General features: G+C 39.2%; 1 protein-coding gene across 4 annotated transcripts; it reads left to right on the forward strand.

Moving 5' to 3' along the window:
- Positions 1-45: 45 nt before the first annotated feature.
- On the forward strand, positions 46-16,978 carry LOC130414199 (kelch-like protein 25). Of its 4 annotated transcripts, none has more exons than XM_056739970.1 (4): positions 46-198; positions 306-365; positions 6,177-8,024; positions 15,900-16,978. In XM_056739970.1, exons 2-3 carry the CDS (start codon positions 338-340, stop codon positions 7,988-7,990), a joined length of 1,842 nt encoding a protein of 613 aa, XP_056595948.1. In that variant the 5' UTR covers positions 46-198; positions 306-337; the 3' UTR covers positions 7,991-8,024; positions 15,900-16,978. The 4 variants fall into 4 exon arrangements, with proteins under 4 accessions (XP_056595948.1, XP_056595947.1, XP_056595949.1 ...); XM_056739969.1 differs by lacking the exon at positions 306-365 and adding an exon at positions 4,665-4,776; XM_056739971.1 differs by lacking the exon at positions 306-365.
- The last annotated feature ends 524 nt before the right edge of the window (positions 16,979-17,502 follow it).

Genomic DNA, 17,502 nt, shown 5'->3' on the forward strand with positions numbered 1-17,502 from the left:
ACGCCACGTCAATCACTCTCTAAAGCCCGTTCCCCCGCGTTTGGATGTTACAACAGGAGACTCCACAGTTTTGTATCAGTGAGGGTTGGAATGTTAACAAAGTAACACCGTCAGTCAGCCGTGAGGAACAAACTATGATTCATTCACCGGTGTCGAAACCGCACAACGTCGGGATCTGTCTCCAGCGCTCGTAACACTGTAAGTATGTCGCCGTCTTTCTAAAAAATACTCTTATGTTAGTGGAAGAAGCCTCAAATGAATAACACTGTTACCAACATCTGCATTGTTCTTCTGTTTCGTCAAAGCTGGAAAAGCCGATACACTCAGTCAGGGATTGATGTCCACCTCTCGCTTCTTCCAGAAATGTGTGTAAATCAGAACATAATGGTGACTTACAAGGACACAGGGCTCGCTTGAGTTTGTCAGTCTTTCTTCTGCATGCCGATACTACTGACTTAAGTTACGACTCCGCTAACAGCATTAGCTCTCCTCATGTGCCTAAGTTGACTGAGCAGTCGCCGGTATTAAGTAACTTAAGTGCTAATTAAGTTATATTGTGACTGAAAATGATGTTTTACCTCATTGATACGGTTCTTCGTGTCTGTTTACATTGTTGTAGAACTAGCGAGCTGGCTAACTAGCTTGAGTTCTCATCTAGTATGCGTGCGCGTTTCTGAAAGTCTTCTGTACGAAAGTGACCTTTCCCGTTGCTTCTCCCCACACCTGTTTACCTAAACACAGCTATTTGTAGTCGTTGCTGTATAACTTTCTCGTCTTTCTTTATTTATGCCTGCTTTTGTACTTGCTCTTAAATAATTCAGCAAAGTCTGCGTCGTCATAAAAGTTTAAATCGAACCTCAGTGACATTTCGAGAAAGTCTGTCAAACTTTCCTGTGGCCTTACATTTACATCTAGACATTTGGCAGACGCTTTTATCCATTATTGCTTTATCCTATATATTTTACATAGGTACTTGCAATCCGCTGGGATCGAACCCACAACCCTGCTCTTACCACTGAGCTACAGGAAAGCAGTGTAGCAATGTTAACCTTACATTGGTTAACGAGTCAACAAAGTGACGAAGCGAGGTGAACAAACACTGAGTTGCAGAGTAAGTTTTGAGTTGACAAAACCAACAAACCCGATCATGTTCAGCTGCAGCACAACGCTTATTATAAACGTTCAGCGTCAAGTCGGGTTTTGATCCTGAGTTTGTGAGGCGCGTGCACCTGAGAGTGTGACACGTGCGGAAAACAGCCAATCTCACGGAACATTATCAGCGCAATTCACTTTTCTGTTGATCATGAAGATATCAATAAGAAATAATGTCATGAATTGAAACCCATTTACAAGGCAAGAATAAACTGCAGTGAAAGTTTGAGAAGGCAGCTACAGACTATATCAATAAAGAATCAACTGAATTTATATTATTTTTATAGGTTTACAAAAAGATCAAAAGATAATATGAAGAGATCTTTTCCAAAACGCTATAAATCCATTTAATAGTTTTCATGAAAATTTCTTTTTTTTTTACCAAGACCCATACATTTTGTTTCTATTCAATTTATCCTGTTAAAATGGTCTGAAGTCAGTCTGAACATGTTAAACAATGATTGTTAAATGAAACGTCAATATCGTTGATTATAAATTCAAAGGTTTTGCTACAAATCCATCCTTTTTTGGTGTTATTTCTTTTTAAAAACAAACAAACAAGAGAACATGAAACATATGACATCAGGGACTGAATACTATAAATTAATATAAATCAAATAAATGCAAATGCATGAAATAAATAACAGCCAAATAAAATAAATAGTAACAAACTAAATAGTCAAATAAAATAAATATTTTCAATTTCATGTTTCAATATTTTCCACCACATACATCAAATAATTTAGAAATAACACATACAAATATCACTAACGAGCGAATTCTGATTGGTCGAGAGGACAGGTTCGGCACTTATAGCATTTTGGAAAGAAACTGCATCTTGCAGAAGATTTTAAACAAGGAAATATAGCGATTTGGCATGAAACATTGATGGAGCAGTGAATAGGTTTAATACACAGCAAAATGGCATAACAAACTCATTTTTTTTTTAATTGGCATTTAATGCGTTTTGGAAAAGAGCAGCACGTATCTCTTCATATGTAAGCTTCATTAATTAAAAAAGCTTTGTATATTAAAGTGTGGTTTTACACGAATATAGTTTAATTCAAATGCTATGTTTAATATAAATTAATAAATATGAATGATCAACTCTGTTTTGAATTATAATTAATACATTTAAATATACAATACAAATAAACACAAAGCAGCTTGAATATCTTTTTAATTTGGAGGGAGAGATACGTGGGGAGTGAGATAGATATCAAAACTTGATGCCGCATTAGCATCTGTCTCCATGGGCCGCTATATGCAAGTCGTCCGCCATATTGAAATGGTGCGAACCGGTCTGTGTGGCCAAGTCTGCGGCTTTCGGTTGGAACTGGGTTACTTTGTAACTGTTGCTCCGGTTTGTTTTATCCACAGGTTAGGAGGGGAAGGATTTTGTTATATAGTTGTCAATCTTAAAATGATTTAAGTTGAATGAATGTTAAGTTCTGTTATTTGGACTAGGGACACGTTCACATCAACCCTGTCAAGCCGGTCCGTTAACACTCCAGATCAAGCTGACTGTGAATGATTATGGAAACATATTTGTTGTTGTGTAAACTCTAATATTATATTTCCTTCACTAACACATGACAACAACAAAAGGGTATCCTATGTTTCGGGAATTTAAAATGCCATGGCTGCGCTGTGTTGTGGCATTCTAGCGAACTGTGAGTGACGTCAGTGGACCTTACCAAAATGTCAGGCGCATCTATGTGCCGGGAGAGCTTGAATGCTGAATCTAGTTTTGATATATGTGGGAAGTGGCGTCCATGAGTCAGATATGTCACTTTTCTCAAATATGAATGGTCCAGTTTTGGTTTTGCAATCTCTAACCCAGAATAAAACCTGATCCGGAGCAAGATAGCCGTGAAGCCTAAGTTACCATGGCGACGAAACCCACTCAAAACCAATCCACCTTCGTGAGCCCGAAAACTAAGAGTATGCTCAAACAAAAGCTAACTTAGCTGGGTAAGAACTGAAACCGGCTTAAGGATACAGGCCACAGGTCAACAAGCTTTAGTTTAACCTCTCTGGCTGTGGTTAACTCCTGCAAGGTTGCATAACCTTAACATTACTTTACCATTGCTTATCACAAAAGTGAACTATTGTAACCACAGTTTTTGTTTTAAATTAATCTTTTTGCGTGTTTACACTTCTCACAACAGCAAATGGGTAGTTAAGGGGTTACCGCACTGTAATATGAAAATCCTGTCGTCATTCACTCATCCACAGATTGTTCTGCTGAACGCACAGGAAGATATCGGAAAATGAACAACTCTCATCCCCTGTTGATTCCCATAATATTTTTTTTAAATTCCCTACTATGGCAGTAAATGGTGGGTGAGATCTGACATTCTTCCAAAAATCTTCTTCTGTGTTCATCAAAACAAAATGTATATAGGTTTGGAAGTAAATGACGACAGAATTTTCATTTTTGGTTGAACTATCCCTTTAACCTACAGTGTATATAGCGACCAAACACGTGTCCTATGATGTGACATCAAAAAATATATGCGAAAACATGAATAATTGTATTACTATTTATATTTTAATATAAGTGAGATTTATCTTCATTGTTAGTTTTTTCAACATTTTTGCTGTCACTCCGTATGACACATTTATGGCTGACATTTGTCAAGTACACAAATATAATTTAATCTTGGTATTTGTAGTAAAAGTATGAACCGCATGGTTATTGTTCATAAGGGCTGTATCTCACACTCTAAATAAAATCACCAAAATATGTTTGACCATAACTTTTTGGACTGCGTATTGCAATAATTTGTTGACGTGATTGGCTGCGATGTAGGTACAGCATGAAGATAAACTCTTTCTGACTTTCCTGTGTTTGTCAGATAGTGAATCAAGCCGACAGTAGCGCTTTGTTTCGCGAATGAGCTTCATGCAGATCGGCGATCCATTGAGCTTTGTAAAACCAGTGAGGTTGTCAGCTTTTGACTTTACACAATTAAAAAAACTACTTCCTTCCCACTTTGCTGTAGGCTAGCTGAAATACAGCACTGGAATACCAACAGCCTCATTGAAAAGAACCTGGAAAGGCTATTTAGTCCGAGTAGGCTGGATGTTTACAGAGGAAGAACATTCAATGGGAGAAAACCTTTGTGCCTGTTAGTAGCATTGCAATTAAAAGGTGTCATTCACGCTGGTGAGAATATCTGCATGGATAGATAGTTTGTTCACATTGAATGATTCAGCAACATTGGCACGGCTCTTGCTGTTGAGTGATGGTCACCATGGGCGATGGGATGAACTATGTAGGAACTCCACGGAAGTTTCGTCAAGCTGTGAAATAATAGTGCCGTTCTTTCTTCAACCGTGTTTTCTTTCATTCAGCTACAAACCTGACCAAAACACTATGGTCACAGAATTATGCAACATTTAAGCCAAAAAAAAACATACGATCTATAGTCTGTCATTTCAGAGATAGTGTTGTATAAGAAAAAATAACACCTCTTTTTCATTTGTTCCTTCTTGGCCCCGTAAAGGACAGCTCTGTCCGACTGGCCTGTTGAGGGGACACTATTTTTGGATCAATGCAGACCCCCCCTCACATCCTCACTGTCAGTGCCTGTGCGTGGGCAAGAAGTATTTGCCGCTGTAAGTGGTTTAGACACCTGCTTGCTCCCCTTTCTCTTCAGCAGCTCTGCATCCAACCCCTTTTCCCTTCATAGCAGCCTCCGGGTTGCCCTTATCCTCCTGCATAACTTTCTGCACGGATAGCTCTCTGACCTTTGTGGTCAACCTCTGGCATTGTGATGCTTGTCACCCCAAGAGTGTGAACCATAAAGACCCCGCTGATGTTTGTGCATGCTAGCCTCCCTTCTCTCGTCGCAATAGTCTCAAATCATGTCAAGAATCCGGTTCGCATGCAAGCACATTCAATCGCACAAAGAGCCACTGGTAACATTGAACGCTTGCTGCTGAAAGATTAGTCTTACCCTTTGAGGCAAAACTGTCTGGATTTTACCAAATCATGTGCTTCATAAAACAAAATTTAATGGGTGTTTTATGTTATTGATAGACAAAAATCTTGAGTTTATTCAGTTTGATTCATGAAAAGCTTTAAATAAAAATATGCATAAATTCAATATGGAAAATGATTAAGCTTGTCGCTTTTGCTGTATTATTTATTTACTTTTGTCATTAAGATTGATGTTTGCTTTTAGGAAACATAGGTCCAGCCAACTTGGGTACTTTAAGTTAGATATGATGGATTTATTTATTTTCTTATAAACGTGTTTTACATGAGTGACTACATAAGATTAATGGGCATCTAAACAACATTTGTCAAAAAACTAATTTTGCTAAATTGTAATGCTCTCCCGCTTTTTTAATTCACAGTATGGGTAAGATTCTGAACATTTGGCTTTTTAAAGCCTTTGTTCATTGTACTGATTATTTAATTGTATTTTTAACATAATGCAAAGTTATTGTTTTCAAAGAATTACTTACCCTGGTATTTATTACATACTTTACCAAACAAGAATTAAAAGTTATACATTTAATAAAGTGCTATATAAAATAAAAATAAAAGTATTATTATAAATGAAATAAAAAAATAGCTACTCTGTACATTTGTGGTATAGCCAAATTGCATATAAATTTATATTATTAATTTCAACATATTATTATATTATTTATTTGTTATTTCAATAATGTTAAATTATTTGCATAAAAATTGCAAAGTCTTCACTTCGTCTATAAAGTGTTCTGTACATATCTACCTCTAAAATCAAATTTACAAATAGCATTCAAGCAATTCCATTTTTTATGTAAGATGAACACAGAGGCTGTACAAAAGCTCCGTTGAAGCTGATCTTCCAAGACTCATAGTACATTTGTCTGCCGCTAACAAATATGATGCCTGTCTGCTCTCAACTTTGTTGATTTAGCAACATACACATCCATTTTACAACCTTCGTACAGCTTTGATTAATACTGAAATAAATGGCAAAAAGCTAGCCAACCTCTCATACTGTGATTTTGTGTTTTGGTAGTTCGAGATATTGGAACCAGTGGAAACCTGGATGTGCCGGAAAAGATGTCTGTCAGCGTCCATGAAAACCGCAAGTCGAGAACGAGCACAGGTTCCATGAACATCTCGCTCTTCCACAAGCCCTCCCATCCAGACAGTGTCCTCACCCACCTCAACACCCTTCGCAAACAGTGCATGTTTACTGATGTAACGCTATGGGCTGGCGACCGCTCTTTTCCCTGCCACCGAGCTGTTCTCGCAGCATGCAGCCGCTATTTTGAAGCCATGTTTAGCGGCGGCCTCCGTGAGAGCCTGGACAACGAGGTTAACTTCCGTGACAGCGTTCACCCGGAGGTTCTGGAGATGCTGTTGGACTTTGCATACTCCTCACGCATCATCATCAACGAGGAGAACGCGGAATCACTTCTCGAGGCCGGAGACATGCTGCAATTTCATGACATCCGAGATGCAGCAGCAGAGTTTTTGGAGAAGAACTTGCATGCGTCAAACTGCCTGGGGATGATGCTGCTTTCCGATGCCCATCAGTGCAAGCGCCTCTATGAGCTGTCATGGAGGATGTGCCTCATCCACTTTGAGACTCTTCGAGACACGGAAGACTTCTGTAGCCTCTCGAAAGACAAGCTTATGGATCTCATCCTCAGCGACGAGCTGGAGATTGAAGATGAACATATCGTTTTCAACGCGGTTATGTGCTGGGTTCGATACGACTTGGATAGCCGCAGAGACTATCTTCCTCATCTGCTAGGAGGAATACGCCTTGCATTGTTGCCTTCGGAATGCCTCATTGAGGCTGTTGCATGTGAAGAACTTGTGATGTCGGATAAAAGAAGCAGACTGATCGTTGATGAGGCAATGCAGTGCAAAAAGAAGATTCTTCAGAATGACTGTGTGGTCACCAGCCCCTGCGCCAGGCCTCGCAAAGCCGGGCACACCCTGCTCATTCTTGGGGGGCAGACCTTCATGTGTGATAAAATCTACCAAGTGGACCACAAAGCAAAAGAGATCATCCCAAAATCAGATCTTCCCAGTCCTAGGAAGGAATTCAGCGCATGTGCCATTGGCTGCAAAGTTTATGTGACCGGAGGAAGGGGATCGGAAAATGGAGTATCGAAGGACGTTTGGATATACGACACTGTTCACGAAGAATGGTCGAAAGGTGCCCCAATGTTAATAGCGCGTTTTGGTCACGGCTCGGCTGAACTTGAAAACAGTCTCTATGTTGTTGGGGGTCACACCGCTATAGCAGGTGTCTTCCCGGCCTCCCCTTCAGTGTCTCTCAAACAGGTGGAGCGATACGACCCACTAACCAACAAATGGACAATGATGGCACCACTTCGGGATGGTGTCAGCAATGCAGCAGTTGTCAGTGCAAAGCTAAAACTTTTCGTGTTTGGTGGAACAACCATCCACAGGGACAAGGCCTCCAAGGTCCAGTGTTATGACCCCATTGGGAATCGCTGGACCATAGCTGCTGAGTGCCCGCAACCTTGGAGATACACGGCTGCTGCGGTCCTCGGCAGTCAGATATTCATAATGGGTGGAGACACGGAGTTTACCGCAGCATCCGCATACCGATTCGACTGCGAGACCAATCTATGGACACGTGTGGGTGACATGACCTCCAAAAGAATGAGCTGCCATGCTGTAGCCTCTGGCAATAAACTGTATGTTGTAGGGGGTTACTTTGGGACGCAGCGGTGTAAAACTCTGGATTGTTATGACCCGACGTCTGATAGCTGGAACAGTATTACAACCGTGCCTTATTCACTGATACCAACAGCGTTTGTCAGCACCTGGAAACATCTACCTGCCTAGGTGACTCCAGTTGAAGCGTATGGAGATGATCTGGGTAAGAGTTTATACATCTCATTCATTTTTATGTGGTGAACACTGCAGAAATTAGTATTCCGCCAAACATCTGTATTTTCTTATCATTGTACAGTGCACAACAGAATCGCTGCGTATTGCAGGTGCTTAAATTCTGCTTCAGTCATAATTCTAGGCTTAGGAGGATCTGAAGTCAGCAGGCTGTTGATATTGATGTATAAACAGTCATTTCTGTCGAGATATCTGCATGCCAAAATGCTAAATTTGACTTGGCAGCCCTCTTTGAAAGCAACTGAGTGCTCTCATCCCCTTTGAGACATTTGAGAGTGGATCAGGGTGGTGATGTCTAGCAAGTATATTCAGCAATATTCTAGAGAAGTGGCTGTCGGTTAAAGGGAGAGTTCATCCAAAGTTGAGAATTTATTTATAATTTATTCACCCTCACGTCTGTATGAGTTTCTTTCTTCAGAAGAACACAAAAAGAGGTACTTTTGATGAAAGTTGGTAAACAAACAACATTGTTCCGTTGACTTGCATTGCATGGAGACAAAACCACTGACACATTCCTCAAAATATCTTCTTTTATATAGGTTTTTAATGACATGAGGGTGAATAAATGATGACGGGGTGTTATATTTGTGGGAAACTATTTTGTAAATGTGCAGTGTATGAAATTTAGCGGCATCTAGCTGTGAGGTTGGAAATTGCAACTAATGGCTGACGTCACCCCTCACCCATCCATTTCGAAGCACTACGGTGGCTGACACAGAACTAGGATGTTGTCACATTTTTGCTTCTTTCCTGAAGCAGTTTGTTCGTTAGGAGCTACTGTAGAAATTAGTAGTCGACCGATTATCGAATTGGCCGATTATCGGCGTCGATATTAAGGATTTAGCCGATAATCGATATCGATCATTTTCAAAGCCGATTTGCCGATAAATTCATTTAATTTTGAAATGCGCTTTTTGGCTCTGACGCAGCCAAGGATTTAGCGAGAGCAGTCGGAATACGTCACTCTAGGGGTTTGCCTAGAGTAATGGCCGCCCACTGCCCCTCTGATTTGTTGGGACTAAGTCACGAGTCCGGCCAATCAACACGGGAGGCTGCGGAACAGAAGGTCTTTTTTCACTGTCACACCGAAAGCGCTGCTTCGGGTTCATGCTCTATGAGGTAAAGCAGCATCAGACGTTGAAATAAATCTCAATCCACTGCACTGAAGATGCAAAACACTTCAATATAATAAGTGCCTGAATTTCGGAGCAGTATAACAATGATTTGCTCTGCAAGCGAGCAGCACACTGCACACGCGTTTCTTGTAATTGATAGAGCTGGCGTTTTGCACGTCACTTAAAATGACGCCATTTCAAAAATACAAGACATTTTAAAGCATAAAGAACTTGAATCGTCGGTCTTCAGTCAGAGCGCTCTCATGCTCATGTTATAGCTTCATGAAAATATTGCGGTCTTTTCAACAACATACACAATAAAGCTATGAAGGCAATTCAATTATTTACACTTAATATATAAATTCAAATTGTGCTAGTTAATCCAATGATTAGCATAATGATTAATTGAAAAGTATTGTATGCAATGTTAAAGTCATCAGAACATATTTTTTTACATAAATAAATATAATTTGTTACATTCAATTCATTTTTTCATTTGTTGCTTGTTGTTTTTTACTGTGTTGCTTGTGGTTTACAAAATGTTCACAGAATTCTGCTGGGTGCTCCCTTCTTTCTTTTATTAGTATTAATATTAGTGTTATGATTAAGATTTCTCAGTCAGAATTAAAAATATTTCAAATGTTTCAGAGCATGTGTTCTTAATTTCTATATTAATTTATGTTTTTACACCATATATATATATCGGTTCAAAATATCGGTTATCGGTCTAATTTGCATGGAAATAATCGGTATCGGTATCGGGCTGAAAAACGCATATCGGTCGACCTCTAGTAGAAATGGCGTGAACCCGCGGTGTATGTAGACAGAATCTATTCATTCTATGGTAATAAAAACATAACGCTTGTAGGCATAGTTATGTATATTATATTGCATTTCTATCTATAGATCCTCCAAAAAATGACACTCTGGTCCTTTAAGAATGGATTGAGAATGAATGAAGGTTGATGCTTCAACATCCCACATTTTCTTGGTCAATTGGTGTGATGCGTCCACATTCACAAGCTATTGAAATATTAATTTGTGATCCACATTACAAAGCCCTTTCTGTCAATTGGCTATCAGGTTGAGAGAGGAAGCACAAAGTGGCTTAGTGTCTGTAATTACAGCTACAGTAGTGAGGAGGGAGGATGAGAATACTTGAGTGCACTTGTTTCCCATCAAATACACAATCTAAAGCCACCGTAATGATTTTTAAATGTGCGCTTTTCCTATTAATTAATTATACAATGTTCACTTTCCCATGACAGCAAACACTGCAGCAACACCCCTTGTGGGTTCATAATGCAAATAACCTTTGTATTGCAATGTAAAAATTTAATGTTTATTGTCTATGTGCATTAGGCTTGATCATAATAGTCGTACTTATTTAGTCATGTTGGAGCCATTATCGTTTCTTATGCAATCATGATCGCTCGTCTCTCATCACTTTAAGCACTAAACGGTCAGATTTACATAGTTGAATGAGCCACCATTCTCTGAGAAGTCTTGTGTCGAAGCACACCAATTACTCTTGTGAAGTTATTCCGAAAGCATCTCCATGAATGCATCCTAACAGTCAGCTGAACATCTCTCACTCGTGTCACCCACATTAGGCCGCCCGGGGAGGGACTATCATGCTCCAAGGATTAGAAAAATGTTTTTTTCTCTTAGTAATCATTAGCACTTTTCACCAGCCAGCGACTCTGTTCACACCACGAGTGCTTCATTTCACAGTAAAGCAGGTGGCCTAGCAAAAGCTGGTTTTTATAATTAGCCCCGGGGGGTACAAATTCAGAATGTCTGGAGGACGCTCTGGCAGGCCTGTCGATGGATGTTGACAGCGGCGTGATGCTCCAGAAACGCCCACAGGAAGTGGCTTAGTGTCAATCGTCTCTCTTTACCCTGTTTAGCCTCTCTAAATTCTCCCATATCTGAGGCAGTAAAATAAAACCAAAGGCTGATGGGTCTTGAAACTCTCGCTATGAAGAATTTATGGAGGCGAGCAGTGTATTCGGAGAGCTCTTCGCTCTCTTATGCTTAAAATACCTGTTGGACTCCACTGGAACAGCTCTGTGTGTCTTTATAGATAAGCAAAACAAAGAAGAAGAAGTCGCTCAAATGATGTAATGGCTGGTACAGGGATGCGATTCCACTCTCAGTCCATAAATATTTTACAAACTGCAGCAGCCAGGGAGGAGAGTACCTATGTAATCCATTTTAGAAAGCAGAAATGGACTGTGGTTTAATTGAATCCCGCCGTATAAATTGGATAATAGAGTCATTATCAGATGACTTGCCGAAAATCATGCATGGGTACATTAGTTGGATTTGAAATTATAGTTTTTTGGTCTGATTTAAGATCGGAGTCCATTTCTTAATATTAACTACGACTTTTGCCTTAATAAACTCATAAATACTGCTTATAAGGTAGTTTTTAGGTTTGTGTACTGGGTATGATTAAGGAATGTATGGCATTCATATGTGCTTTATACATACTAATATACAAACAATATGAATGTTAATAAGCAACTAGTTAATAGTGAATTTGTGTACCTTAATATAGTGTTACCAGTTTTGGATTTTATTTACCTTCTAAAAATGACAGATTTTAGTGTTTGATACCTAATGTAAATGACTATTCTAATATGCATCTAAATCGTTCATTATATATCCTGCATTATATTGCTCCTCTGATCTGACAACAGATGACCTTCAGCTTCTGTATTTGTAACATTAGTGCTTCACGTCACCTCCGTTGTCCCTTCACTGCAGTCTGTGGTGGTTTGTGTTACTTAGTCAATGCTAAAGAATCATTGTAGTGGAGAGGGAAAGTTCACCCGAAATTAAAGATCATCATCATGTATTCACTCTCGTGTCATTCAAAACTTCCACTGTCTGTGGAAAACAAAGGTCATTTTTTTTTTATATTAGAGTGTCCATACAATGAAAGTCAATAGGGGTCGATGTTGTTTGGTTATCAGCGTTCTTCAAAATATTGTCTTTTGTGTTATGCAAGTTTCGAATGACATTGAACAATTAAAATTTTTGAGTGAATTATACAAAGAGTATACCCACATGCCCACCTTGGCATCTTTTGTGCTTTCTACCTGGTATTGGATTTCTGAAGCTACTTGTGTTCTGGAATCTCCCTCAGAATGGAGTCTGATACCGTTTGCGTCTGTTATTTCTGAACAAAAGTTCTTTTTCAGGGTCTTCAGACTGCGACTAAAACGTCGCATTTGCTACCGAAAATATTAATGTGCGAGTGATATTTTTGCAGAGACTGGCGACCATGGAAGTGCTGCACTTAAAGGGGTCAAATGACACGGCTAAAACGAATGTTATCGTTTGTTATATATGTAATGCAATCTGTATACACGATTTAAGGTTGGAAAATGCTGTATTTTCCACATGCTGTGCATGTTTGCAACTCTATGAAGTGCGAAGATTTTAAACCAAGCTCATCGCTCTGAAAAGCGACTAGTGCTATGATTGGCTAGTTACCCAGTGCGTAGTGATTGGTGGAATACTGCAAGCGTGTGATGGAAATGTGACGCCCCTTACCATATTTGGAAAATCAGGTTCTAAAGCAATTGTACTTACAGGTATGCCCACCTTACTTGCTTATACATTTGGGCGGTCTTCGTCAATTCGTGGTATGAGTTGACTTAGATTTGTGGGGGTGTGGTCAGACGAGGTGTTTCAGGCAGATCTGGGTGAACATTCGCTTCTAGATAGAATGCATCTTTTGTTCTGACACTTTCATTTTTGCCATTGAATTCCTCGTATTTTAGCGCTTGTTATTGAGTAAACACAACATGAGCGCATGATTATAATACTCTGTTTGCTGTGTTCATCCTCAGGCTCAATAGAATCTGTCAATGTGATACTTGAGACGTTTAAAACCGATCTAACCACGGAGAAGATCAGGAAACGTAATTTATCCATCTATTACTTGAGACACCACTGGATAATTTAAAAAGAACTTATTAAAGAGCACTTTTGAACACATTTATATTTGTGGACAAAATGGAAAGAAATACTATTATGTGGAATTCGATTTTCACCAATAAGTAACTTAAAAAATCTTGAGGAAAAACAACTTGAAATAAAAGGTTATGTCAACAAAACCTATGAGAGGGAAGATGTTCACACGACAGGAAAACTAAAAGTATGTCATTTTAAATATTTAGGTTCGTGTTATGAGGCTCTTAAAAAAAAAAAGATTTTGCCGCCTGTGTTTTTCCTCTATAGAAGCCGATTGATCCTTAATAGATTTCCTTGTCTGGAGCCCTATGTTTGTATGGTGACCACTGAATGTATGAAAACGGCAGAAAATGGTATCTAGGCCAACACCCCAGACAGGAACATAGATTTTCAATCTGTTGTGTAAACATGCTTAGCAAGTAAAAGTTGGCTAAAACTTTATGGTTGTTTGTACATTTTAGCGAGGCTTAAATTGTGTACAGAAGCTTCAGGTAACGTGAATAGGAAATATGCAGACATGGCAGATTGTTGGCCAGTAATGACACCCGTTTGACATTGTTGTAGCACATGGCATATGTCCTCCATAAGACGAACTGCCTTTTCTGCCAACAGTGCTGTTCCACTGGACAGCATTGTGTTTCACTAATCCAGGTAATTTGCCAGTTGAATCAGTCCTGTCCCTTTGCCAAACAGCACTACCTCCCATAAAGGAGGGGCGCTTAGAAAACCTAAACCAGCTAATTGTTTTCTTGTCACAGAGGCCGTAAATCCGATTGGGCCGTTTTAATCTAATCTCTTTTTGTGGCATACATGTTACAGAAGCAGGAAACATGATGTTTTGGCAGAATCCACAGTTCACCCTACTGGTAGCTAAAGGCTAATACAGGTAGCAAATGGCTGGATTTCCCATGAGGCTCATCCTCAGTGACGCGGACGGCTAAAGGCCGGATAACTGTGGACTTGGCACTTAGCTGTACAGTTGTGGCAGTGGCTCTCCATTTCCTGGAATGAGACCAGCTCACTGTAATCAGTCCTTTATTTTATCCCTTATCATCAACGCATTAGGCAGTAATGTCACGTCCACTGTTACCCCACATAACAGATTTCAGCGTCTGTGCTTGATAAGCATCTCCTACTGTAGACATGTTTAATCGAGCAAAAATTGCTGCGCTGCTGTCTACTAGAAAATTCTTCACGCCACATTGACACTGAATGTTAATGTCTTATTTTTATATGAATCTTTTTTCATTTCCATCTGGAGTGATCCCTTGACTTCAGAATTGATGATGAGTTCATTTATTTATTTAAGCAAATGTGTCTCATTCAAGTTCTTAAGTGGCAAGTTTTGACAGTATACAAATAGATTGATTTGGGTCAGTCCAGTTTCATGTGGTCCAAAGGATGTTTCTTGACCAGGTTTTATTTTTTTGACAAACTGAGTTTATTTTACTTTGTTTAACCATAGAAGACGTCTTTGGCATGCAACATATTTCGGTTGAACAAATGTTTATGGAATCCTCAATACCTCAACATAGGATGGTTATAAATTCTTAAACCAAAATTGATCTTTAATGTAAATTACAATGTACATGCACATGTGTAGATGTTTTGTACATTCTTGTCCAAACTTGATCATTTTTGGACAACTTGAGATTGAATAACCCATTTTTAGGTATCTTTCTGCTGCTTTTTGTTTAATGTAGTGATTCCCAAAGTATATTTGGGAATATTTTATTCCTTTAAATGTTCAATTCCTACACATCGAATCCAGTTCCTAGGTTAACTTAATGTTGAAATGCTTCTCTTGTTGTATTTGTTTCAATAGTATAATTATTATTTTAGTATTGCCAAAATAGGGAAATCATCGCTCTGCTCTGCTATAGATATAATATTTGTATCCAGGTCTTTGTAGACTTTTTAGAAGACTTTTTAAAAGCAGGCACAGAGGTATTAGATTTATGCACTCCATTTCACCTGCCCAGAGGGCTTTTCCATGAGTCTTTCTTCAAAGGCAATGGCACACATAGATGTTGCGTCAGTGACATTCAGAAAGTTTTACGTCTTTAAAACTACGGCTGTTTAATACTGAATGCTTTCTAAGTTTGAACATTTTCAGTAGTATTTTCCAGTTCATGCACCAGTTAACCTGTCAGAAAATAATCAGATAGTCAAATCTGTGAAATTAACAGCTTCTCTCTACATTAATATTTGTGTGTAAGTTTTTTTAATATTGAAAACTTATTGATTCTGCCACTTTCTCAGTCATTTTTTACAGTTTTGTATTGAGAACTACATTGAGAAAGTATTTGCTTATATTTCCTCCTATCCTCTTGTAAATGCCAAATTTTTCTTCCCTTTTGGTTTGTTTATTTGACCTAATTATTGACACAGACAAACTTTTTTTTAGCAAAAAACTAGGCTTCAAAATTTCCCCAGTCCCCACACAACAAATAGTTTCTTTCCGCCATGCGAAGCTTACAAGACATTTGATATCTTCGATAAAGATTCATTGATCGTAATGGTCAAAGGGACTTAAACAAAAAGAGAAAAGAAATGTGGTTATCCTTTCTATTTTGGAGCAACCTATTGGCATGAGTTGTACATTTCCTTTCTCCCTTTTTCAGTCTTTAAATTTAAATAGCCTGCTACATTTGCATCAAGTGCAGTGGATGGGTTCAGATTACAGTGCTTGGCTTTGTGTATTCAGGAAGTCTGGTTTATGCGATGCATTTCTCTCGTTGCAGGTGCCATGGTCCTCTGACCACACTGAATGGAGCACAGTAGGACTGGATTGTCATTGGCTGGCCCGAAGCACCTCTGCTGGGCGTGGCGTGGCGGGCTGTTGCTCACGGCCACTCTGCAGAGAGCCTGAAAACAAACCGACTATCCATTGCTGGAAGAGGAAAAAACAATCTGAGAATCTTTGTGTTCTTCTCCCTACAGCACAAAGCTAGCCAATGCTTGTTCATTGCCAAATCAGAGGCATGATGACTCGATAACCTCTTGCACCAATTTCTGCTCTGTTTCACGGGTCTTTCGTGTTTTTGCTAGTGTGACAACTCTTTTGCAACCCAACCCGAGGCCAAGAACATTCCTGCAGTTTTCCGTTCGGGAGCAACGTTAATGTTGCCGAGACATAAAGCATGATTTCTTTCACTAAAACTGCCAGCGCAGCATGTCTATGGTCGCGTTCCATTGCTTCCAGTACACTTTCGGATGCTACAATGCATTTACGGGATGGACAAACCTACGGTTGAATATCTACAGATACGCAGCAACAGAACGTCACCATGGGAAAGTGCAAGCTTGCTCGAGCAGGATTTGACCTGTATTTGTTTTTTTAAGAATCTGTGATTTTTAACCTGAACTCGTGTAGATTCCACAGCACAACATTCATTTTAAGATTACGGAACATTTCTCAGATTACTGAAGGTGTACACATTTGATAAAATGCATTTTATTTATGTGTTTGTGTCAGAATACTGAATGCAAAAACTGCACATGATACTACATGTATAATTTTGGATGATGAGGGTATTGGTGTTTTCCTCCCCTGGATAACAGTAACTCTGAAATGAAGGGTTGATATTCTCGCTCGGTCTTACGGACGCTTGAAAAGTAACAACGATTTAAGTTATGTTTTGGAGGGAGTTTAATCTTTAATGTAAATGCCTCCCTGCTCAACATTTCCATTTGAAGAGGACATTTAGGGATTATGCTGAAAATCCCACTGGCGTCTTTGTGAACTGAATTTCTAGTAGACGTGTTTGTTACGCACTCACTCGATTGAAGGGTTTGAATAAATGATTTTTTGATGCTTGCAGACTGGTTTCATAAGCACACTGAAGGTTTGAAAACAGATATCTATTTTTAAATGCTCTTCTATGAAACATCCCGTTGTTCTTTCTTTTATGTAACAGGAAAGCGATTTACATTATTAGGTAAATCGTATAATGCCTAAGCTAAGTCCTAGAGGATTTCTTTTTTTTGAATTGCTTCAAATTAGAAATGTTATCCACTGCGTAAATTGCCGTCTGGGAGAACAAGAATTGACATGTCGCTGAATTGAGTATTTAGTGTAAGATTTTATGGCCGATGATCTAAAACATCTCCATTATTTTGTCTGCATAGACTTCTTTGCGATTTCCATTTAAAACTATTGATCGCGGGCTGACATCCCAGTGCATTCTGGGAACGGGTGAGAAGAGCCCTCCAGCTCTGACAAGGGCATAGGCATTTGGAGATTGAGCAACCTGGGTGAATTGAAGTTAAATCCTATGCCAGGCAAGAATGTTGAGTCTAGTCCTCCTGCCACTCATGTTGTCTGACAGGCCACCTGCACACCCT

The sequence above is a fragment of the Triplophysa dalaica genome, chromosome 24, assembly GCF_015846415.1.
Source record: "Triplophysa dalaica isolate WHDGS20190420 chromosome 24, ASM1584641v1, whole genome shotgun sequence".
In the NCBI taxonomy this organism is placed as follows: Eukaryota; Metazoa; Chordata; class Actinopteri; order Cypriniformes; family Nemacheilidae; genus Triplophysa; species Triplophysa dalaica.

Excerpts from the sequence above, each read along its gene's own strand:
- LOC130414199 (XM_056739969.1), top strand. The coding sequence starts at position 4,713 with ATGCAGACCCCCCCTCACATCCTCACTGTCAGTGCCTGTGCGTGGGCA. Across the intron at positions 4,777-6,176 it reads GGCAAGAAGTATTTGCCGCT|TTCGAGATATTGGAACCAGT; the intron begins GTAAGTGGTTTA and ends GTGTTTTGGTAG.